The 24,729-nt window shown below is 42.5% G+C and overlaps 1 protein-coding gene across 6 annotated transcripts in view; it reads right to left on the reverse strand.

The window, feature by feature from the left end:
- Positions 1-3,621: 3,621 nt before the first annotated feature.
- The window catches only part of fcho2 (FCH and mu domain containing endocytic adaptor 2), an 82,224-nt gene continuing 61,116 nt past the window's right edge, over positions 3,622-24,729 (reverse strand). Inside the window, exons 16-30 of one of the 6 annotated variants that reach the window (XM_036140411.1) lie at positions 24,309-24,348; positions 24,079-24,164; positions 21,717-21,800; positions 18,599-19,108; positions 18,122-18,237; positions 17,108-17,237; positions 16,853-16,936; positions 14,973-15,032; positions 14,414-14,525; positions 12,345-12,500; positions 11,516-11,648; positions 7,522-7,721; positions 7,351-7,409; positions 7,053-7,217; positions 3,622-5,857 (exon numbers count right to left, since the gene is read on the reverse strand). In XM_036140411.1, the coding sequence (XP_035996304.1) occupies positions 5,835-5,857; positions 7,053-7,217; positions 7,351-7,409; positions 7,522-7,721; positions 11,516-11,648; positions 12,345-12,500; positions 14,414-14,525; positions 14,973-15,032; positions 16,853-16,936; positions 17,108-17,237; positions 18,122-18,237; positions 18,599-19,108; positions 21,717-21,800; positions 24,079-24,164; positions 24,309-24,348 (1,958 nt within the window). In that variant the 3' untranslated portion in view covers positions 3,622-5,834. Of the gene's footprint in view, positions 5,858-7,052; positions 7,218-7,344; positions 7,410-7,521; positions 7,722-11,515; positions 11,649-12,344; positions 12,501-14,413; positions 14,526-14,972; positions 15,033-16,852; positions 16,937-17,107; positions 17,238-18,121; positions 18,238-18,598; positions 19,109-21,716; positions 21,801-24,078; positions 24,165-24,308; positions 24,349-24,729 lie in introns of all 6 variants that reach the window. The other 5 variants (XM_036140410.1, XM_036140413.1, XM_036140412.1 and 2 more) reach the window with 5 other exon arrangements.

A 24,729-nucleotide genomic window follows, 5' to 3' on the forward strand; every position in this document is an offset into this window, starting at 1 on the left:
GGTGAAATGGCAGGAAAACCGATCATTTCTGGAGTAGCACCTGCTCAAAGAACAAAGACAGGTAAACATCAGAGCAGCACAGCAGGCCCAGCGGTGGAGGAGCAGCTGTAGAGGTAGAGCTGCAGAGAGCAAAGGGGAGGGACCTGTAAGATGGGCTTGTTTTAGTCCATGGTTTTCTCAGAACTCTGCATCTTTAATATTGCGTAGATGAAAATGGGCAGAACGGGTAATAATATTGATGTGAGAGAGGAAGGATAGAGTGCTGTCAAGGATGACACCCAGACTCTTAACCTGAATTGAAGGGCAAAGGGTAAGTAAAGAAAATTCAGAACCAAATTGAGAGTCTGGCGCCTCGTCCACACGGAAATGAGATTATTGTATCCACAAAGGTAATTTGTACTTTAGGTTATGCATTCACATGGATTTGGCACGTAGTTTGGCAAAAACAGGTCCCAGAGTGGATACATTTAAAAACGGCGGTTTTGAGTTTCAATCTGTACATCCGAGCCACATCTTTTCTGAAACAATGATGTTCATCTATAAATGAAATGGTAAACATGTAACAATTATTTAAAAAGTAGACAGACAACTCAACGTCATGTCCAATGCCGTTAAAAGAAGTGATGAAAACTTATAATTGCTATATTAGTGCTTTTCAATCTAAATGATCCCAGATCAGCAATTGTATTTATGTTTATTCCATCTATATACAGCAAAAATGCATTTCTTCACCTCTGTTACATACCTTAACATGAAAGAAACACCAAATTCAAATCCCAATATGGGGTGACTGTGGCTAAGCGGGTACAGCAGTCTTCATGCAATCTGAAAGCTGTTGGCTGGATTCCGTCTTCCATCCACAAATGGATGTGCTCCTGGGCAAGGCACTTAACCCCAAGGTTCCTACCGGTCTGCAGAACGGTGTACGAACGTGTGTTTGTTTGTGGATGTGATTGGGTGAATGTGGATCTAGTGTATAGCGCTTTGAGTGATCACAAAAAGCACTATATAAAATAAGTCAATTTACCCTCAAAAACCTCCAAATGCCCACACACACTCGTACAGGCGTCGACAATAAGCACGCAGAACGGCACAGACTTTGTACATTCTTGTATTTCCACACTGAAACTGTTCCATCGTTTTTTTTGTTTTTTTTTACTCCACACATAAAAATAGAAATGATTTAACCATCATGAGTCCAAATGACATTTGGCTACATCTGAAGACTGGGAAGTTATTGCTGCTCAACATGCATCAGGCCAGAAAAGCCCTTTGTTTTCTAAGTCAGTGTTTTTAATAAACATAATATTACATCATCCCATCTGCGGCAGTGCTAGCCACCATGTGTTAGCTCAAGGCAGTCCGGCTAACCAAAGCTAACTTGCTGCAGTTCATGTAGACGAATGAAAACCTTTGACATGATTCCGTCGCCTGATTTAGTAAGCTCGTTGACAAAACACTTTTGCATTTGAGTTTATTTGCTTTCTCCCCAACCGAACATTCACAGATCCTGTAAAGTCGGGAGATCAAAATGGCCTCGCCGCATGCGGGAAACCACATATGGATCCCCCCCCCCCCCCCCCCTCCGGGACGTGATTTTCGCTCGGCTTCGGTGTTTCAGGGTAAAACATCACAACTAAGGGACCTCAGGATCCTCTCTTCTCCATCGGAGGGAGGCGGACGGGGAGACGCAGCGAGTCAGCACTGATGGCTCGCACATGTGGCCGAGCAAAGACAGCTCAGAGGCTGGATCTCAAACAGCAAAGAGGAAGTCCTCGGTCAGGCGGACACAAGGGGATGACTGAGTGTGTAAATATGCACAATGTGTTGATACAATGCGGAGTTTGTACGCACACAGTCATGCACACATCATCCTGTAAGCAGAGCAGTGCGCGGGGCTCTTTTAGGCCAAACAGAACGTGTGCAACACATGTGTGGACGTGCCTTTAAGAGCTTTTGTTTTCGCTCTATCAATCAACAATGCCGATAGGGGCCAAGAGGTCCTTGGATGTGGATTCGGCTCTAAAAACAGTGACAGAAGATTTGTTGTTTTTATCTCGTAGCTTTGCGATGTTTAACTTTGCAGGCTCGAATGTTTGATTAGTCAAATCTGAGCGTTTAGAAGCAGTTTTGGGGTCTTAAAGGTGCAGCTTCATAAATTCAGACCAATTCTGTCATTTTCTTCCTGAAATTTCAACCCGATAAAGCAAACAGAGTGGTCATGAAATGGGAAATAAAATGGGGCGGCTTGTAATTGTTTGTGCTTTGTGAGAAACTGTTGACGCAAACTTTGGCTAAAGTTTCTCTAAAATGCTCAAAGCCACTTTAAAACCTCACAGTAGTGGCATAACAGTAAGGAAAATTTTGGGTTTGGCATTACAACATTCGCTGTTGAGTGGTTGTAACATTAACAATTAGATTGTTCCACATGTGAAGCTAACACCATTATATTTTACCTCAAAATTGAATAACTTTTTTTTTTTATGTCGCTTTAAAATGAAACTCAATTGGTCTGACCACATCGGACACAGAATCCCAATCTGCCAACTGGCTGAGCTACTGGGGATCACAATGGAAACTTTTTGACCAATCTGTATGATTTGATTGAATTTGACTTTGCAAAGTGCCTTGAGATGACGTGTGTTGTGAATTGGCGCTATGCTAATACAATTTTATCAAATATCCATTTAACATGAAAAGAAATTCCCATCTCCTTTTATAAATATGTATTGTAGAAACAGTGTGCACCACTGTGTAAAAAGCCTCATAAGTGCTGAAAAAAAAACTGCTAAGAAAACCTCCACCTTTTAATCAGAGTATAATATCAAATCTTGTAGATTATTGATCTGGTCAGCTCAGTAGTAGAGGGGGTTATTAGTCAGTGTTCCCGCTGTTAATGAAATTATTTATGGGGCACTAAAGGAAATAATGAATGAAACAATGAAACACCATAAAAAGAGATGGTTCTGCAGCTGGAAGCAACACAGGCATTTTTCTCTCCTCGTTTTTCTTTGACTCCTCTTCAGCAGTGCTGCTTGACCCATCGGCAGGGTTGGTACCTGCTTCGTTGTGCGAGGAGGAAAGAGGAGGAAGAGGATGAGTACTGCCAGAGCCCTACAAAGTGACCTCCAGCCAGCTACTGGCGTGAATGTCCCTGACCAAACCATCAGAGGCAGACTCCATGAGGGAGGCCCAACGTCTTCTACGTAGCTCCTGTGCTACCAGGCAAGTGAGAGCTTGACTGGTTTAAACAGCCTTTTCTCTTTAATAAATGAAATTATTTGAAAGCAGTTTTCAGCATTTACTCAGGTTTTCTTTGTTCAATATCAAAATTAGCTTGATTTGCATGACAAAAAGGCAAAAACAGAAGATGTGTGTAAAGGGGAGGCACCGAAGATGACTCAGAAGAAACTAAATCAAGTTTTTTTCCACAGCTACTAGCTTTCGCAGGTAATTTCTATGAGCTAAGCTGTTGAGAAGAATGAAAGTCTCCATCTCTGCACACCCAAAACGTTCTGTGTTTTGCATTTTATGCCATTGCACTGACGGGGAGTGAGATAAATGTGTCAGGCACTCAATAAAATAATCAGTGAAAAGGTTTAAGAAATCACAAAGGTCATGTTTAAAGTCGTCATTTTCATATATTTGTATATATTCATATATTACACATTTAATACAGGTACAATTGGAAATCATATCAGAAAACAGACAGATATTGATAGAAATGTGACAATCACACAATGTTGCTCTTTAACCTCTGACACCAAAGCAAAGAGAAGGAAGTGGGCGGGGCCTGAAAGGGGACGCTTATAAAATGCACTGTTCTAGGTTCGTGGGGACAGCAAGAACCAGCTTGCTTATTCCTTAATCGTTTCAAAACGGTGGTCTCATTTATAAAAATGTGCTTGTCTTGATTGGGGGGGACATAGTGGACTTTATTTAAACAAACAAGCTAAAAGCCTGAAGTTGATTTCTTTTGGATTCTTTTCTTTTTTTAAATTCAGAGTACAAAGCAAAAATTTACACTGTACCAACACAATGGAAATGCACATTTACATACAAGATTAGTGTCAGCACTTGAGTTAATGGTAAAGGTTTCTGTTCTGTTAAAAAAACCAAAAAAAAAAACGACCCAAGACGGGTGTCCGTAATCCGACCGACAACTGCTTTTAAAATAGAGACACTTAGTGAATTTAATGCTAATAAATCACGGGTAAACATGCGCAGGACTGCAACAAGCTACGGATCTTGATATAAAATTCAAAAAATTCTGGATTATTCCTCGTATCTAAGAGGTCAATCAGCTGCAAGACGCACAGTGTATGCCCACTTTAAACGACTAAGCTACCCAATCTGAGAACAATCGCACGGATGATCTCGACCAGATAAAAGGTTCTGCCGCTACCTAGAAATCCTCCACCAGGAAATAATAAAACAAGCCCCTGAAGCCAGAGCTGGGGAAAAAAAAGGTTTCAATAGAGCACCAAGAATCACACATGGCTACTTTCTCTTTTCTTCCTGAGCCTGCTGGTAGGCAGGCAGTCTGACGCGGGGTGATGGCAGCGCGGTGTCACAGTATTTACCCGGAGTCAGCGGCACGAGGCCGCTTAGTGCTGAGGAGTCGTAGTAAGGCATTTCAACCATCGTTTGAGCCCCGTGGTGAAATGAACATTTCACCTGAAACATAATGACGCTATGGGCTCTGACACAGGAGAACAAAGCAAAGTAAAGTCGTCGATGGATTCTTGTTTTCAAGCAAAGAAGGCTAAGCAGACGTACTCGTGTCTGGAAGACGGCTGAGACCTAAAACGAGGCGACATTTTCCCTTCAGCATCCAAATTAAGGAGTAAAATAACACAAGCTGGCACGTCGTCGCTGCTTTTTTTCATGAAACAAAACAAATAGAGAAAAAAAAAAAAAAACACCAATGAGATTCAGGCACATTTCTGATTCGAGGCTCTGAGTGGACATCGGTTCAATGTGCTTCGATCTTAGTTTTTTTTTTTTTTGCGCCACGGTGCCGTCCAGATGAGGCGGAGGCTCATGTTTTAACAAACGTCAGAAATTGAGGGTTTATCAAAAATGTTCTCAGGATCTATTCTGAGAACCCCGCTGAAAAAGAGCTCCGGTCTGGAAACGCAGACTTCAACTTTTTTTTTTTCCGCCTCCTGTTTCACAGCACGAGATCAGGCACTGAGGGTGGACTTTATTTCTTCTTCTTCTTTTTTTTGCATTTAATTAAAGCGCTACAACGGTTCGTTTTTAAAGATTAAGCTTGTGCCACAAGTGTGAGAGTCCTGTTAAAGACGGAGGCGACCTTCATTGCTCCATTGCACATGTTTTAAAAAACGGAGAAACACCAGAGGAGGACAGCAGATTTGGGAGCGCCCAGTTATTATTTACAGTTCGGTGAGAGCTTTTCTCCTCATCCACACACAAAGACTGGTCTCATATTCCTTTTAGGCTCTTAGAAAGAAGCACGAGAGGGCTTCGGGAAAAGTTGTTAGTGCATGCTTTTTTTTTTTTTCTGCTTTTTTTTCTTTCAAAGTTTCAAATACAATATAAATTTATGGCTAATCAATAAATCGTCTCTGTACAAAACTGAATTGATCCGAAGGCATTATTAGACTTCCTATCTACATTTTCTGAAAGCTCATCTCAGTTTCATCTTTTTTTTTTTCTTTTTTTTTTTTAAAACAGTGTTCATTACTCAGTGCTGTTTTTATTGTAGTGAGATTCTCGCTGGCTGCGTGAAACCGTGGGCAGAAGTGCTCCAGTGAATCAGGACGTTTTCATCTCTCTCTCTCGATCGGGAAGCAGAGGTGCGGCTCGCCTCAGCAGTCTGCCATGTAACGACCTGAAGACACAAGAGGTGCACTTTTAGGTGGGGGGGGGGGAAGCTAAATATAACAGGGACACACACTTTAATTGCATAGGCAACATGTATTCAATTATTATACTAATGGTAATATTAATGTACCCCGCCTCTCGCCCATTGACAGCTGGAGATAGGCACCAGCACCCATCGTGACCCCAGCAGGGATAAGCGTGTCGGAAAATGGATGGATGGATGGATGGATGGTAATATTAATTATTAGAGTTTGCCAGCAGAGAAAACGCACGTCAGAGGTTAATTATCACCATCTGACTCAGAAGTGGCAAACATCTGATCACGTTATCCAGCCAAAGCCCAAATTTATTTGGACATTTTTTTTTGCTCTTTTATGTTCTCGGCTCTTTCGTTCTCCATCTGCGGTTGTTTCTCTCCGTTTCTACTCAGTAAAAGCTCTTTCCCACATTTTGGATGGCGGCTCTAATGGTGAACAGCATGAGCTCTGATTCCAAATGTTAATGTGTTTTATTCTACTGAGAAGTGGAAGTAAATAAAATGTCTTTTTTTTAACGTAGCTACTAGCTGAAGGTCATTTATACTTGCTCAACACACACAGGTAGCTACTCTCCACCTGGCACTGCTGCCTCTGTCTCTGTTTCCTGCTGTTGCTGCTCCGCCCTCTACATTAGACTGAACCATTGGACCAACAATGACTGGGGAAGCTAAAATGTACCCTTATTTCTTTATTTTATTATCTTTTTAATTTCTATATTGTTTGGGATGGGGGGGGGGGGGTGGCTGCCCCCCTCATCAGAGCACTTTCTTCTTATATGGCTTGTTACGTACAGGACATCTTAGTGGTCTTCTTTTAATAATGCTGCTTGTTCTCTAATGTTCTCTAACAAACCTCTGATGCCTTCACAGAACATATACGGAGATTAGGATACCCACAGGTGGACTTTGTTCATTAACATGGTGACCTCTGAAGTCATTTGGTTGCTCTGAATTATAGTTAGGGGTATCAGAGTAAAGGGGCCCGTCACACATTTCAGATTAGCAAAAACATGTATCCTCTTCCTCCCAATTGAGAAATCTGTGCTAAATTGTGTTAGTCTGTTGCATAAAATCCCAATAAAATGCACTAAAGTGTGAATCTGGAGCATGAGAAAATGGAGGGGGTGGGGGGTGGGGGAAGGCTGAAGGGGTGTGATCTATGTACCTGTGGCAAATCTCTTCTTGTTGAGAGAAAGCCTGTATCCGGGCCCCTGCAGCTCCATGTCGACTCCTGACAGGGTGCTGCCCTCGCTCATGAACTGCACCGCCAAAGTGGAGGGGTTTGAAGGGCCACTGGACAGCTCAAATTTGCCCCTCACAGAGCCGGCGCCTGAGGTGAAAAAACACAAAAACAATAAATAGCCGACTAAAAAGGCAGAGACGGGAATTTCGTACAAACTTTAATGGCATAAAAGGAAGGGGGAAAAAAAAGAGAAAAGAAATAAATCCTTCATCACCTTCACCTTCGGACTTCTCTGAGATGTCGCTCAGCCTCCAAAGGCACTTATTCTGCTCTGAATTCCTAAAATTGACAAAAGACGGATCCCCTGAAGCTATTTAGAGAACATGACGTTTCCTCAGAGGGCCATGCTGAGCTCCCTCTGGTCCCCCCCCCCCCCTTCCCTGCTCCTCACCATATGCAGTTGGGTAGGGTCTGCCTGTTGGTGACGCCTCCGTCAACAGACACCAGGACCTGGACGTTGGTGAGCGGGCCGGGCGAGTCCATGGACTCTGGGTTGTAGCGGTAGTCTAGCCGCAGGTCCGTGGTGCTCGGCGTACACTTCCAGTACACGGCCAGGTTCAGAGGAGTCGACTGGATCCCGTCTGACAGCACCTGAACGCAGCAGCAGAGCAAGCAGAGCAAGAGTCACACCTCCAACCCTGGAGTCTGAGCAGGCACGTGTGGCTGTAGACCTGAGCAAGGCAGCACAAGCTGCCTACTTATCCGCTAATGGGTGCATAAATGTGGTGAGAGTGGCCGGTTGGATTTGGCTAAGCACTAAGTTTAAGCACTAAGTTTGCTCCATTTCTGATATTTCCAACACTTTTTAACCTATATGAGTCAATTTGAACGCTTCATATATTGAGGTCTGGAGAAAAAAATATAATAATCCCTCATTATAATAACTGTGGCCCAATGGAAGATGTGTTTATTAATATCATCCTGCCGCTGTGAAGTGTAGAGACAACATGGTGTTTAGAAGTTTACGGAGCTGTGGGCCAACTGGAGACCAGGGGGGGGGCTCCAGAAAGCGATCAACGGGGTCCCTAGATGGAGGCCACTGTTAATCTAGGGGTGGCACACTGAAATTAAAAGCAATAATAAAAATCTCTGTAGTTTATTGTGCTTCGTACATATGTGAGGACGAGGTAGGTCTGACTGAAACTTAAAAATATGGAAAAAAGGAGATAAGCTGACAAATAATGTTCCTTTTTATTTTAAAGTCCACTATATAATATGCATCTAAGCATGCCTGGGTAGGAGGTGGGGACAGTATTTTTTATTTTTTTTTTTAAAAGGTGGCCATCAAACTACGCCCCCCCCCCCCCCCCCAGCTCCACAGCCAGACAGCCATTTAATTACAGTGCGGTGAAACTAGGCGAAGAATCCCAACCCAATATATTAAACACATCAAACCCCCGTCTGCTCTAAGACTGCAGCTTTTAAAGATGCGAGGTGATGAGAGAAACAGAATTTCTCCCATGAAGCGGAAGAGGAATGTACATTTCGGTGAAATACTTTATACTCCATTCCTTTTGTTTCTTCTCAGCTGCTGATGTGTTGGGCTCATGTCCAGGAACCCGACTCCTCCCAGCATCCATAAACAATTCAGCACCACAGCAGGACCAAACCAGACACTTCATGGCTCTAAGAATGGGCTTTTAGTTTACCTTTCTTATTTTAGATATATTTTATTATTAGACTTCCTATCTACATTTTCTGAAAGCTCATCTCAGTTTCATTTTTTTTTTTTTAAACAGTGTTCATGGTTCATCCCATGGAGAAATGATCATCCCATTTCTCCAGAAGTTTCAGTTTTTAAAAAAATCCATATAGTTTTGGAGTTTAACACAGTTTGATCCAATTTAACAGCAATTTGGATTACAATAGAAACTTTACTAAACGGGGGGGGGGGTATATGTTTATTATACCACAAACAATGAAGAACAAAAAAGATTAATAGTTATAAAGCCTTTTTTTTAAACTCTTTGAAGTAATCTAATCTCGTGGGTAAAAACATTAAGCTGCAACCCATGGATATTTAAGGCCAAAATGATTAATTTTACTGCCACATTGAGATTTTAACATATTTTCAGTCAACCCTGAAGTTTGATTAGGATAGGAGACTGGCATCTCTCAATATACAATAAAACAATTTACCCGTTTTCATTTACATTTCAATAAAAAGTGTCATGTTAGAAAATTGTTTAGAACCTCTTCAATAATAATAAACACTTTTTTATGTTTTACATGACAACAATCAAACACTTCATTTTGATAATTTCTCTTTGGTGATGAGATCCAAATCTTGGAGGTGGGAAGGCCTCCTACACCACCCTAACGTCAGATTCAAGTCAGGACTCTGGCTGGGACGCTCCAGAACATTAATATTACTCCCAATCAGAAAAAAAAAAACCAGTAGCTAAGATTAAAAGATTATTGAAAACCTATATTTGCCAGCGGGATGGATTTCAGTGTACAACGACAGGAGGGAACCTTGGGTAACATCACAGAAACTAAAGTCCTCCATCATGTGACGCTCACGGGTTCACCGTCGACATTTAACCGTAATGTGCACTTCAGGGCTGCAGGGAGAGCGTACGGCTATCCAGATGTAGACGACATGGTTACAGCAGCACGTTATGCTGTACATTAGAACAGAACCATATGTGGTTTACAAACTGGTGGCAGTATCATGGTTTGGGCCTCTCTTACCGCATTTAACTTGTTTCCACATCGGAGCAGCCATTCAGAGTTATATCGGTAAATTTTGAAGGAGCATTGCGTTAAAGCGCTGCAGGTGCTTTGCAAGGACATAAAAACGTGTTCTTTCACTTTTCAACGTTGTTCTGGCAACGGCGCCGATTCTTCAACTACACGGGTCCCTCGTCGGTTCTGTGACCGTACAATTTATGAACGAGCAGAAATTATTCTCTGGACCTCACAAAAGAAAAAAATGGTCTGCATGAAAAGAATGATGTCATTTTGTTCTTGCAAACCTGAGAGAGAAAACAAATGACTCTTTTCCTGCAGAGCAGCTGTTGGCTTTTATCCTACTGTGACAGGAATAAACGGAAAATTAAAAATGGGTTTCACCAAAACGCAAGAATAGTGTGAATGTTCTGCTACTGATACACATAACAAGGGCAAACCAAGATATCAAACATAAAAAATGCATATTTCTTTCTGAACCTAGGGGTGCACTTCCAGCTGCCTTGCTGAGTTGAACTCTAGCTCATTTGCGCTGAATGCTCGTTTTTTTTGGGGGAAGTGTAACAATGAGCAATCAGCCGCTTTTGCGGATCAAAGAAGCAAGAAGTGGTCTGCCTGAAAACCAGAGATGGCAAGTTGGAGGCTCTGGTCACACTAATGCTGCAAAGTTCCCTCTGACATGGAATGAGACTCCAGTGGGAAAAACCTGATGAGACTTTTAGGTCACTTCCCATCAATGCTCGTCACAACTTTGTGCCGTCAGGTGCGACAGTACTGCCCAGTGGAGATTTTTGATCTCGTTAACGTAAGGAGTGACTCCTCCGTCCAAGCCAAATTCATAGGCTCATACAGGAACGGTGCTGAACTGGCAGCCAGAGCACCGCAAAATTAAAGAAAACAGAGTTTCTCTCTCTATTCATGCACTTTCCTCCGGCGTCCTTTGGACAGACACTTTACCAAAGCAAAAACACCAATTCCTCCCATGTGTGACCGTTGCCAAACTGCATTATAGAATCAGACCGGCAACCCATGGCAACCTCAATAGAGCCGAGTCCCCAAACGTAACGGGACTCAAGGACGTGGTAAAGGGGGGAAAAGTTAGGATAATTCCAAGGGCCTCTGACTGTCAGCGGCCCCCAAAAAGATAATTAACATATATTAATGTGAACTTTTGGGATAATTCTGATTTTTTAATTGTCGGCGGCACCCGTGCCGGGACTACCAGACTATTAGGTATGAAAACAACACAAGAAGCTAGATCACTATTTCTCACTGCTGCTGCTGATGTATTTAGCATTTTCTACTAAATAAGGTTGGTTTGTATTTATTTTTAGAAGTCGTGTGAAAATGCCATGACTCTTACTTTGATTCCTGTATTATGACAGGTTGCATGCAGGCCCATTTTTTTCCCCACACATTCTCCAAGGTTCTTGATTCTTGACAGGGCTCTACAAACAGCGCCGTTAAATACCAAGAGAGACGTGAACACAAAGAGCCAAGTGCCGTGCCTCGCATTAAAGATGCGTCTGAACGCATCGGCCCGGTTCCCTTCATTTCAACCTCACCGCCCTCATGCTCAAAACTTTCTCTTGCCTCCGACTCGCCGTCAGTCAGAGGGACTGAAAAACACGCGTTAACAAAGCGTTCTTTAATCAGAGCCGTTTAAGTAGTGGGAGCGATTCTGGCTGACCGACCTGGTATTTTAGGATGTCCACGTTATAGTAGGAAGCTGAGGGATTCTGCTCGGAGGCTTTCCTCAGGTGGGCCATCAGGGCTTGCATGTTGAACCAGAAGTCCTTGGAATTGGAGTCGCTCCGGGAAGGGTCGCTAGATAAAAAGGCCAAACAGAGAGAGGGAAACACAGACAGGGAATAATCAGAGGCTCAATTATGCGTCCCCTCTTCTTGGCTTCGTGTGTAAAGCTCCAGTAGCTTGGAAAATATGAGCCTGTTAAATTTAACCAGCTACTAAATCATGTATTCCAGTTGATTCAATTAGTCCGGCCATGTGGTCTGAGATAACTGCAAGGAAGCAGAGCGAGGCAAAAAGAAAAGGCCAAAGATGGCAGTGTTTTATTGCTTTGCTAAGAAAAATGGAACTTTAATACAAATGTTAGCTAAATTGGAGCCTTTTTTAAAAGCTGCTTTACATGGGAGGTAGAATAACTTTCCCCACAACTAATGAGGGGAGAAATGCAACATGTTAGACGAATGGAGTGCTGAAGGACGCGGCCGCCTTATGAAGTGTTTGCTTCTTTGCTGTTTTGGGGCGTCTTTCAGAGGAGACAAGGACAGCTGAGAACCTGGCTGTGAAAGAGCTGGTGGAAAATATTTGCCTGACAGCCTAATGATAGCTTTATGTCAGATTACTAATTGAATTTCCTCTGGCTGGTGCAGAGCATATTTTCTGGTTTCGTTACCCGTATGGCCGAGTCCAAGCCCCCCCTCCGTTCATGAGCTCATCAGCCGCTCAGGTTCTCGTGTTGCTAACCGTTTAGCGACGGACGCTTTGATGAGCCCTCACCTGTACAGGAGCTGCTGGTTGGGCAGGATCTGCTCCAGCCTGCTGGTGTTCTTCAGCCTGAAGGTGAGGACGGCCGGGGAGGGGTTGGTGGTGAACACCTTGATGATGCCCATGGGGAACGACAGTGTCATGTCTCCTGTGATCTTCACAATGCACCTGAGGAGCACAGCCACCGGTTTGATTTTTTACTGCCAGTAATATTTGTGGACAACGTTAAGGTGTGTCTCTTTTCCTGGATGGAGCCCCTGATGGACCTGTTACTGTCATTAACCGTGTGTACTCTTGGTTCTTTGGACAAATACATGAGACTGAGCTTTGCTTAAATTAACAAGGTCTACTTTCTCCATTTTCTTTTATTTATTGATTTTTAACCCTTGAACCCAGTGCTTTATGGGTTTAGTTGTGTGTCTTTTCTGGATGAAGTCATTGACTGGGCTGTTGCTGCCATCAGTTTTGTTTCCTCTCTTTCTGTACAGTTCCCATAGAAAGGAGCCCTGGTCCTGTGCATTTGCGTTTAGCTTTCCCAGGGTGGAGCCATTAAAAGAGTCTTTTATTGGTTAACTACATTATCGCTGCCATTATCAATGTATAGTCCTTCACTTCCAAGTAAGCCTAAGCCTCGTGATTTTACGTTAAGGAGTATTTCTTCTCAGTTGGAAGCCACTGACTGATAATTCTGCCATTCACTTAATTTTTAAGAAAGTACCCCTGGAACAGCGCTTCTAAATCCCAGCTGGTTGCAGCAGATAGCCGCTGATACTGAGCCTGCCTCTGCTGGAGGTTTCCTCCAGTTAAAGCCAAGTTGTTCCTCTCTACTGTGCCCATATGCTTGCCGAAGATCAGGGATTCCTGCAAAGTCAACAACTTGACCATTTAGATGGGAGAACTTTTGCATAACACTGAGCCGCTGGTGCAGGGGTGGCGCCCGCAGCGCGTGTGCAGAGGCTTTAGTTCTCAACGTGGCTGACTCGGGTTCAGCTCCGTGCTGCGGTCCTTTGCCGCATGTCCTTCACCTCTCTCAGCCCCTCCCCCCTTCCTGTCAGCCTACTCTCAATGAAAGGGCCACTGGTGCCCCCCCCCCAAAAAAAAAAAAACATGCATTGAATGATAGACTGAATCTTAATGTATGGTATTATAATTTGGATCAAAGTGGACTGTCAGTAACAGAAACTGAATTGAATCTCATTGGGTTCAGTAAACTTGGTTTGAATTGAAACTGGACTGTAAGTTTGGATTGTGTATTCAGGTGATATTTGACGGGATTGACTGCAAAACAAATGAAAGGAAATAAACTGTTTGTTTTACTAACAATTAAAAAAACTGTTCACCAAAACAGGAACATCTAAAAAAAAAATAAAAAATTTACAGGTATACTTGTGCTCACTGAATCGTCATTACCTTCATTAAAACAATCTAATTCCACTGATTAAAAAGAAAAAAAAGTTTTTCAGGTAAATTGCATCCAAAGAAGGTAAAATTGAATTCAATAAGTACCCATCAAAACTCGCTGCACTTAATATGAAACATTTAACCCAGTAATCCCCCGATGTAACCACCAGTTTGGTTATTTGCTTTTCCTTAAAACGTGCGGCTGCTTTAGTCGGTGTGTGACGTTCTGTACATCTGCATGCGTCGGTGGCGTAACGTAGACCCAGTCTATCATCAGCAGGGGGTACTGGATGTGGTGCTAGTGGCCCACAGCGGCCCTCAGCCTCGCGGCGCGTCTTTGCTGCTTATGAAACTTTCCATTTGCTAATCCCTGGAAAAATAAACCTTCTGCACAGCAGCAATTTAGCTGCAGTTAACCAATAAAAGACTGTATGTTTGCTCTGCCCCGGACTATAATCTTCCTCATGTAGGTTATCCATCCTGAAGGAATGGTGTCAGACTCACGCAAACTATTCCACACATGTGTGTGTGTGTGTGTGTGTGTGTGTGTGTGTGTGTGCGCACAGGGCTAAAGAGCTTGCAGTATAGCAACTATGAACTCCAAAGCTCATGTGCAGTGAAGTCAAACATCTACAAAAAGTAACATGCATGCGTGCAGATCAGCGTCATGTGAGACTCACTTGGCAGGATCGGCTCCTTTGAAGTAGGCATTAACTGTTTCCGTGAAGGCCACGGCAATGGGCAAGGCATCCTGGGATGCCAGGGTCACTGGGCTCGGGCCGCGAGACGTCCCTGAGAGAGGGAGAAGGGCTCAGAGTTAGAGGTCGGTCGTCTCGATGAGACTCTGAAAGCAGCCAGGATGAGCAGGGTTTGAACACAACACGCCACTTTGTCCAGCAGATCATCCACACTCGCGTGAATAAGTAAAGTGGTCAATAAAGACCCGGGGATAAGTCTTTAGATGGTTTTAGTTAACTCGCTTAAACATTCAGAGCAATTGCTGCACATTAGATGACAAAAAAAGCCAAAGAATTAGCATTTTTGACATTATTTTTGAACAAACCCTTTGCCGTGACAGGCGCTGATGTGAAAGCGCGCGTTAAAGTTAGACAAAGAGAGCGCGTCTGCGTCTGCTGCAAAGCAACATTATATTTAGCTGCCAGTCGGTCTGTTTTTAGGCAGATTGTCAGTCCGTTTTAGCTAAATACAAGCGTCGTCCGACGAGAGCTTCATCCATACCTGCTGGGGTGTCACAGCGCTTCTCAGAGGCGGGCAGCTTGGCTACAAACTCATCGTCCTCTTTACCACCACATTAAAGGCACAAAGAGGAAGAGGGGAAATACACAGAGCCAGAGAGAGAGAGAGCGCGGTGTGAGGAGATGTGACGCTGAGCAAGTCCCTAAGACAGTTTCTAAAAGTGTGACGATGGTAGCGCCGAGTCCTGAGCGAGTCACGTCTGATGTGACACAGAGATGAACAACAGAGAGCGAAGATAACACAGACAGCTCGAAATAAAAGTCTTGAGCGAACACTCATCACTCATCCTATGAGCCAGACTTTCCTGCAACTCCTTCATGTGATCTTTGACAGATCTCCAGCTTTTTTTTTTTAACCAAGGGCATTGACAGCTTTTGCATTCAGCTCAGAGATCATATAAAAAAAGAAACCGTTTTGGCAGTTTTTTTGTGTTTTTTTGCTTGCTGCTTGCAGGGTCATCTAATGAAGACCTACTAAACATTGAAGTGTGAAAGAAAACAGCATCAAAGCAGCTCGAAGCAAACGTTACTCGCACCCAGCAACGAAACACATTCTTGTTTCCACACTTTTTGGTACGTGCACAGAAATACGAGCTCATCCTTAAGGAGGCATGATCTATTTCTCACTTCTTTGGCTCTTTTGGCTCAACCCTTGAATTCTTTGCACTTCTGAAGGATACGACTTTCTGATTACAATAGGCTCTTAGTTTTGAGGCCTTTTTACAAGTTCTTTGGTAATAAAGTGGTCAAATCTTTTTAAGTAAAAGTGGGGAAAACTACCACGGCGGTCCTGGTGAAGATGTGTAAAAAGTCGGAAATGTGTTTATTTCATTGCAGAAGCATAAACTGCTAAAGAGACGGAAGTCCAACCATTCATCCGAGCATATTTATGTAACAAACTGTTGCTTTACATAAATTTACCAAGGGCACAGAAACTGCTGCCAATGCTGTTAACCGTAGGCTACATTTGGACTTCTACGGACTCCGATGGTTATGAAAGAAGGTTGATTGTGTTTGTGTGTGGATTTGACCACATGCTTTGGATCACTATCCAGCCCAAAGACCCACTGGTATTTAGTTTACTAGAAGGCACAGGATTTCTATTTGAAACACCCTGGCATTTCGACTTGTTCTTGACGCCACACGATCTAACACTGTTCCCAGGATTTCTGGAAGGAGCCCACAGCATCATAGATCCCCCAACTATGCTTCAACAGTGAGCAAGAGGCGCTTCTGTTTCATGCCAAGCCCCCTCTTTCTGAGTTTCTGATCAAAGCACACATCTCCAGTTAAAGCTCCAGCAGAGCTTAGCAGATTCCTCATCTTTACCTTTGTGATGGTTGGGACAGAGACGTGGTTTTCCTGGCATGTAAACAGCGTCTACTGGTTGTTGGTGGAGACTTGGTGAGCACAAAATGTCCCTTTTTGCTGCGGTGAGCCCTAATGGGTAAACTGTGCAGCCAGTGATCTTAACGAGGGAATTTTATTTCCCACCGATTTCACATGCTTAAATAAACGCCTTGAGCTTTCTAAATTTTCCCAATGTGAGATTATGCTACTGCCATAAAAAAAAACGTAAGTTATTTTAACAGCTTAAAACACATCTTTACTAGAAGTGCCAATTAATGTGGCCGGCACTGTACTCCCCTGGACCTGTAAGTGAAAAGGAGCTAAAGTCCAAATAAAAACCTCAAAGTCGCATTTCTTCAGCAACATGTAAAGATTTGAGGGTTGACTCAAGACCTTCGTACGCCCGCATACAGTGTCATCGTTGAAAGGTAGCCAGAGAAGGGATGCTGACGGCGAGCATCACAGAGGAAGAGAGGCATCTAGCGGGGATAGTGTCTGGAAAGGCAGACTCACTTTGGTTTAGAAGGACATGAGGAGAAAAGGTGCTGAGGTCTGACCCCGAGTAGGAAAGGGGGGGAGCAAAAGCGCGTTCAGCTCCTGCAGGAAGAGGAGCGGAGGAAAGAAAGCAGAACAGAGAACGGCACATTATGGTGCCGAGACAAAAGCACAGGACAGGTCAGGAAAGGGCCGTGAAGAAGAGGAGGGTGAAATAAATGCAAAGGAGGGAGCTCTCTCCTAATAAGGGAGCATTAAAGGCAACGATCCTACCGACGGTGGGAGTGTTCCCGGCACTGAGCGAGGCGTTCGAGGACAGAGAAGAAGAACTCTCGGCCCGGGCGAGCGGCGCTGTCGGAGGGGGGCTGGCGCCGGATGCTTTGGGTGGGCTGAACGGCCGCACCTAAAGGAATTCAAAAATAAATGGAGTTAAAAATGATGCACAATAGCTGGAGGCCGACCTCCATGCAAGCTTCCTCTTTAGACACATCAGGGAGAATTAAATACTTTTACCATCAACGATTTTAAGAAATAAAACACCTAAATGGAGATACAGTAAAGGTTTGAGGAGCACATAAGTTATATACACCATCCATACATTAGAAACAGTTTTATTTAACACTTGGATTTGTAGTCATTTTTACACTCCATACACCAAAGGCAGCTGTTGAACACTTTTAAAGCAAAACTGACCGAGGCACCTGCAGCATAAGAAGGCTTTTCATGTCCCACCTTCAAAAGGGCAATAAAGAAAAGGAACCCAGAGGCCCGGATTGGGCTGAGGTTTAAAAGGCCTGGGCAGTTTTACAAAGAACTCATAGTGAGCCTGTTGTAGAACAGCCATACCACAAAGATGACAATCATAATAACACGGAAAGAGCGCCTCTTTCAATGCAGAGCATACAGCCTCTGTTGCAGGCCAAGGTAGAGGATTGTGTTGGGCTAATAAACCGAGTAAATGTTACTGGTGACTTAAAACATACAAGCCATATTTTCCCCATCGCCCTCACAGTGCTTGATAAACTTAGTTAAAATCGCTGCTGAATAGGATTAGATGGAAGGCAGCCCAGGGATCGCAATAAGCGTTTTCAGGTAGGATTTGACAAATATAGCCAAAACAAAAAGTGAGCTGCAACACAGCTGAAATCAGGCGATACTTGCCAAAAAGGGTAAACATTGAGATGGCTATAAACATGAATATGTGCTCTTTTTTCAACAGTCCCTCAACTGAAAAATCTGGAAATCCTTTGCTCCATAGAAATACATTGTAGTGATAGGATTACGCACAATTTCATTGATTCCTGTGAGTTTTCCAGTGGGAAGTTTGGGTCTAGAGGAAGGACGTGGCGGCGGGACGAGGGCTCCGGGCGCCAGAGGGGTGGTAGGTCTGTTCGGCACCGGCACTAGACAGAAAACACAGGTTCTGGTTAGGCAGCTGAACCTTAATGTCTAGCTACAAACATGCATGTATGTGCACAGCTCCCATGCATCACAAACTCTTGTTCCAGCAACGACAAAACAGTCACAAAAAACGAAGAAAACACATTCCGAAATAAATTCTGTCAAAAAAAAAAAAAAAACATGATCGAAATCTTGCGAATCGGGCAGCAAGAACAGCATCAGCCAAAGAAAAAAACGACACAAAACAAACGGCGATGCAAATGCATGTTAGAGGAAATCAAAGCAACCCGAAAACAAATGGAAGACAACTCAAGTCCAAACCTCAGGCATAACGCGCGGCTTGTACACCAGCGTAACCATTACCATTAAGTATTTTGCTTGCTGCGGCTGCTGCTACTGTCCTATCGGAGAAGACATCAGTGAAACAGATGCTGCCGTCCTCTCTGCCGGCCGCAGCTGTTGTTGTTTGGCACGAGCCGTCTGCAGAGTCGTCCGACAGAAAGCGTCTCGGCCTGCCGGAGCCCGCCTGCCCCCTCTGGGCGTCTGCTACAGAGGGGCCTGAGCCACGGCAGCACGGCGGCGCAACGCTATCGCCGAAAGCAATCCACTGGCTCTGGGACCAGGACATTGAGGAGAAGCTATCGACGGACTTCGGGGTCTTGGGGGCGGTCGGGCTTTTGATGGGGTCGATTGGCTCAGTGAGCTGGGTGATGGGGGCGCTCTGGGCCCTCGCCGGTGCGGGCTTCAGCCCTTGGGAAGCGTTTTCGGGAGAATCCCAGGGAGAGGTGGTGGATGAGGAGAAAGAGGAGGCATCTTTGGACAGCTGGCGCTCTGCCACTGGGGTAGAGCGGCCCTTTTGTGGCACAGAGTCAACTGAAGGAAGATAATGGGTTTGACAGAGGCATTAAAAGTTAAACGAAAAAAGAAAAAAAAAAAAGGTAAAAAAACGAATTTATTTGACATTTATTTAACCAGCGGTACATTATAAAACCACCACAACACAGTTAATGACTTTAAATCGATTAAATTCTGAATTGAGAGTTTTGGAAGCACAACTATGACGTCAACAATGTACAAAGTAAAGGGCATAGCGAAAGGTAATGAGTTTGCTATCAGTTTATTAGTATATCACTCAGGTTGAGATTAAGAAGCAAATATTAGATGTTATAATGTCAGTCGAATGGATCATAAAGAAACACGGCAAAAGCTGAGAGAGAAAACTGATCCAGGGTTAGCAAGAGATTTGCTCAGTTTTGTGCTCATCCTGTGTGTCATCGCCCTTTTCTGTGGAGATAAACTGCTACTTTCAATGTTATGTCAAGTGCTCACTTAACTTTTTTTCCCTGCTTGATAAAGTAAAACTAAAGAAATTTGAATATTTATTAGCAAAATTACTCAAAAAGTGGATCATGGGGCATGCTTCTGTGGCGCAGTGGTTAGCGCGCTAGCCCATGTACGTAGGCCTTAGTCCTCGACGTGGCCGACCCAGGTTTGACTCCGACCTGTGGTCCTTCGTCGCATGTCTCCCCCCCTCTCTCGTACCCCCTATCCTGTCAGCCCACTATATGCAAAACGAACCACTAGTGCCGTAAAGACTTAAATTTTTTTTTTTTTTTTAAAAAGCGGTTCACACCGCCGTCAGTTCCAAACATTTGGTATACCAAATTGAGTGAGTCTTTATCAGCGCAGACAGAGCGTCTGCTAAGCGTAGCAGAACATTGATTAAGGTTATCATCAGATCATTGCTGCAGCATTTGAGTAACACCTGCATTCATCGCACCCTGCAGTTTTTTACACGTGCTGTAAAATGTGGCGTCTTAAATACTCTTGTTTTGGATTTGGATTTTGGATTTTTGGACATGTCCAAAAAATCCTTGGTAGCTTGGCTTGAGGTGAAATCAGATTGTGTATGCCACATCATCAGATGCGAAGAAAGGTATTGCCGAAGCGCTTAGGGAGGGTCCATCCTACCAACAGCGCACCCCGGCAATTACAACTTTAATACGATTCCAGGGACTGTTTCTGATTGAGCTGTTTTTCTTTGAATATACCCTGAACTCACCCCTCCCTGGCCGGGTTCAGCCCATTACCAGTCACTCATTCATGTAGCTCTTACACAACAGTAAGTCTGCTGGGTCAGGGAGTGGAACCTGAAGGACTGCTGTGCATTACTGTTATGAAGGTAATGTTTTTTTTTAAGCATACTTAGCAAGCTAGCAGGCTAGACTGGCAGGTGTGTTAAACCGCGGACTGCTAGCTAACAGCCCACAGCGCAGCTAATTAACAAGCCACTATCAGCTTTTTATACTCCCAGTGTTACTCCAGGGCAACATTGACTCTGTTTAGAAAGACTAGAACGTAAAGACGTGATAATATTTTGTGCAATGAGCATCTTTACTTAAAAAAAATATTAAATAATAGATATGTATATCTTTTGCTTTAGTCATTCACCGTGGTGTAAATCGTTTTAAAAAATCCTTTAGGACTTCATTCATTCCTAAATATCTTTATGTGAGAAAAAAATTGATTTGTAGATCATTGCCATAACTATACGAAGCAATATTAAACAGAATGACTTCCAACACTTATTGGTGTTCAACCATTCTCAGCATATGGCAATATATTAAAACCATATGACAAAAAAATAATACCATAAAAGTAGCAATCAATACATTATTTTTGCTGCAGCAATTCAATAATTGTAACCGTTTTAAAATAAATGTAATTACACATTTAGATATTTTTGTGTCAATATTGTAATACCATGGTTATAGAAATATTTTATAGAATAATGTAGACGACATAAACAGGTAGTTGCCAGAGGAAAGCAGCAGTTGCCAGAAACTCAATATACCTTCGCAAATTTGAAATAATACTTTAGGTACCCCTGAAAGAAGCTAAGTGCCACAATCAGCATCACTAGCTAGTTGTAGTGTATAGAAACATTTTATAATTGTGCTATCTCGCTATGAACTTTATTAATTACGTGAGGGTATCTAAAATGCTTCCACACATACACACCCATTTAAGAACAGGTTGGGGCTAATTTCACCAGATAAAGTCAGGCCTTTTCTAGGTAGTGCTTTGCGCGACAGACACTTACATATTTCTTTTTCACATCTACTCTCTCTTTTCTTTTCCAAGATCTACTCTATCATTGTCAGATGGATCTAACATTGAAGTGATTATTAAAAATGTGTATCTATTATTTTTAAAGAGGCAGTGCGAGACCTGTAAACATGGAGCCACATGCTTACAGAAATACTGTCCAAAATAAAACATATTTTCTTAATAATAATGTTAAAGGAGCAGACTATAGTTTTGTCATGGATCTGAAGAAAAGAGCACTTCCATGTTAGAAAAAAAGAGGCAAAAAAATTCTTGAAACTCTAAAATATATATATGGAAGTGGTGGGTTGACGAATAGCTCACGATCGCGTTCATATTCGTCTTCAAGACAAAGGGGGCACACACATTTTACCTGGTGCCTCTGGCAGAAAGACCTCAGAGTCATTCGTCAGAAAAGATGGAGATGAAGGCATTGGAAAGAACACAGAAGCAAGGTCTGACAAGAACAGGTGAAAGGAAAATGAAAACAAACGTCAAAATGGAATAATTAGAAATAATCAGGACAATGTAAAATATCCTATATCACAACATTAATGTACAAATACACTTCAACGAAAAGAAAGAAAATCCTTAATTCAGTAATCTTACACTACAGGAGGCCATTAAAGCCGAGACCTTTGACAGTAATGAGACTCTGTTTGACAACATTCGTGCCTGGGGGCTTTATAGCCCACTCTCTGACCTCGACTAGGTGCCAATTAACTGTGGATTATGTTTAACCTGGGTAATGGGTCAGTGCTAATGTCACTCTGCTTAAACGCTGGTGTCAGGCATGTAAAGCATGAGAAACATGTTCACTGCTATATGCGATGAAACACATACTTTAAGTGTTGGGAGAAGGCGGAACGGTAAAACAGTGCATAAATGAACTGAAGGAAATTACTGAACATACAAATTAAAATAATTTGGAAACAGGTTGATGGTTGAGTTCCAAGTGAAAAACAAGGAAAGAAAATGGAAAATTCAGTATTCTAATTCCTTTATACCATAATCTTTCTATCTAGGACTTTGGTTGCAGTAAAGATGGAAGTCTGCTTTGTTCTTTTATCAGTTCCAACTCCCTAAATAACATATACTGCCCAATAAAGAAAATATCTTAAAGTACTATTTAAATTGATCATAAACTCTATTTTTTTCAAAAGTTGAATGCTTGATACTGTTTATTCCCAATTTCTCCATTATTTTTACCACATTATAACATGTTGATGCCATATTAAGGATTGTCGCCATTATTCGTTTTTAAACTTTGTTTTTTGTGATTTATTTTTAATAATGTTGACTGAAAGCATCTGGCCACATGCTGATTGAAACTGCTTTCACCTGAACTTAATCTTGGATCCACTAAGTTGCTTTTACAAACTGGAATTTAAAATAAAGGGGAAGCAGCAACAATGTTTAATAAAAATTCATTGTGAATGATTTAAATTTGATATATAAATTCAGAAGAGCTACTAAAGCCTAACATCGGTTTAGATTATTAACTTTAGCAATGTAAACTGAAGGTTTAGGAGCTAAAGTGTAATGGAGGTCAAAGCCTACAGGATTATGGCAACATTTACAGTTCTGATCAAAAGTTTACATACAACCATAAATGGTGCTGACGGTTCTGGAATCTGACTGAAAAACACTAAGAACCACAGGAATGTCCAAGAAAAACAGTGAAAAATCACAGAAAGAAAATGATACATTAGCACAAATTGAAGAAAATCTTTTGGAGTCATTTTTACTACAATAATAATAATGATTATTATTGTTATTTTCAATTAAGGAGCAAGAAACCACGAAGCCTCCAGCCTTCTCGTTACAAAACTAGCTCGGTAAACCTCGACTAAAACGTTTTTCTGTTAATATGTTCAAACCACGAGACTTCCGGAGAAACCTTTTATGGTCCGACATGACCAAAACTGAGTCGCTCAGCTACAATGTATGAGGGAATCAAGGTGAAACTTTCAAACATGAGAACGTTGTTGCAGCTGTTGAGCATGGCCGTGGCGGCACGATGCTGCGGAGCTTTTTCACTGCAGACGGCACCGATGCCTTGAACAAAGTGGATACAATAACAAACTACCTTCTAACGCCTCCATACAAGTGTGTGTGCATTAGAGCAAATGTACATTAAATTCTAACTTGTGCATCAGATTCTTATTTTTAAGACCTGACAGATGTCAAAAAGAAAAAAAACGTCCTGCTGTGGAAAAGGAGCAGTTAAAATAAATCCATAAAAACCCTAAATTACACATTATTCACAGGGTTTAGTGTGAATAGGGATAATACATCATTATCATGTCAGACGGTCGGGCCATTGCTTTTGGCATACTCCAAAGGATTTGTTTCTAAATCTAGTTTAATTTGACCTTAGCAGTGTTTAAAAAGGTGTCTTAGGTCCTGCTAAACACCTTTTAAAAGAAGTGTTTACAAGTTTAGCTTAGAAGCAGACATCCAATCTTACATTTATGTTTCAAGCACTGCAGACACAAATTAAACAGGATCTAAGTTCAAAGTAAAGACTTAAACAACTTTAAAATGTGTCTTTACTAATTTCACTGCTGTTTAACATTTAACCGAGACTTAATGGGTTTAGAGAAGAAAATACGGAAACCTGCCCCAAAGAAAACCCTGCCTTCTTTGAGGTGCAGCTTTAGATATCCTGTGTGATAGTCTATAAAATAAGTGGAAAACCTACACGAGGTAGATGATGTTGTGTTTGTGGCTACCTGCTGTGGATGAGACAGAGGAGGAGGAGCCAACTCCCGAAGCGGAGCTCAGCGGGTCCAGAGACAGAAGGTCGTTGTTACTCTGACTGGGAAGGCCGACACAAACAGAAACATGGCTAAAACACTTTCAAATGTCAATTATTCAATGCTTGGTGAGTCAGAGCGCATCAAGCAAATGGTATCACTTTGGTTCTAAATGGACAGGAAGAAATGTTTCACGTTCGACTCACTCGAATGGCGTCGACCCTCTGGGTTTTACCAGTTCATCATCTGCAGGGAGGCAAGCAGAAATGGAAATCTTTTATATGCGCACGAGGAGAGAGCGGAAAAAATACAATTTACTGCATGTGAGATTATCATCTTAAAGAAAATACAACATGTTACATTTGCCTCACCTTGAACCAGAAACATTGGCTCTGTGCACACGTCAACGATCCATTAAATAAAACGGGATTGTTTTTCCGTTCCTGACAACACATCTACATGATGTTTCAATTGTGATCGCTGTCGACAAGCCTCTGGTAGAAATGCTAAAGACGGTGAAGTTTCCCTGCCACTCCACTAGTAGGCGCTGTGCTCTTTGAAACTTGCATGCGTACAAATAACCCCCGCTAAATAGGGCGTTACCACTAAACTTTCAGGATAGGAGGA

The sequence above is a fragment of the Fundulus heteroclitus genome, chromosome 8 (genome assembly GCF_011125445.2).
Source record: "Fundulus heteroclitus isolate FHET01 chromosome 8, MU-UCD_Fhet_4.1, whole genome shotgun sequence".
Lineage (NCBI taxonomy): Eukaryota > Metazoa > Chordata > Actinopteri > Cyprinodontiformes > Fundulidae > Fundulus > Fundulus heteroclitus.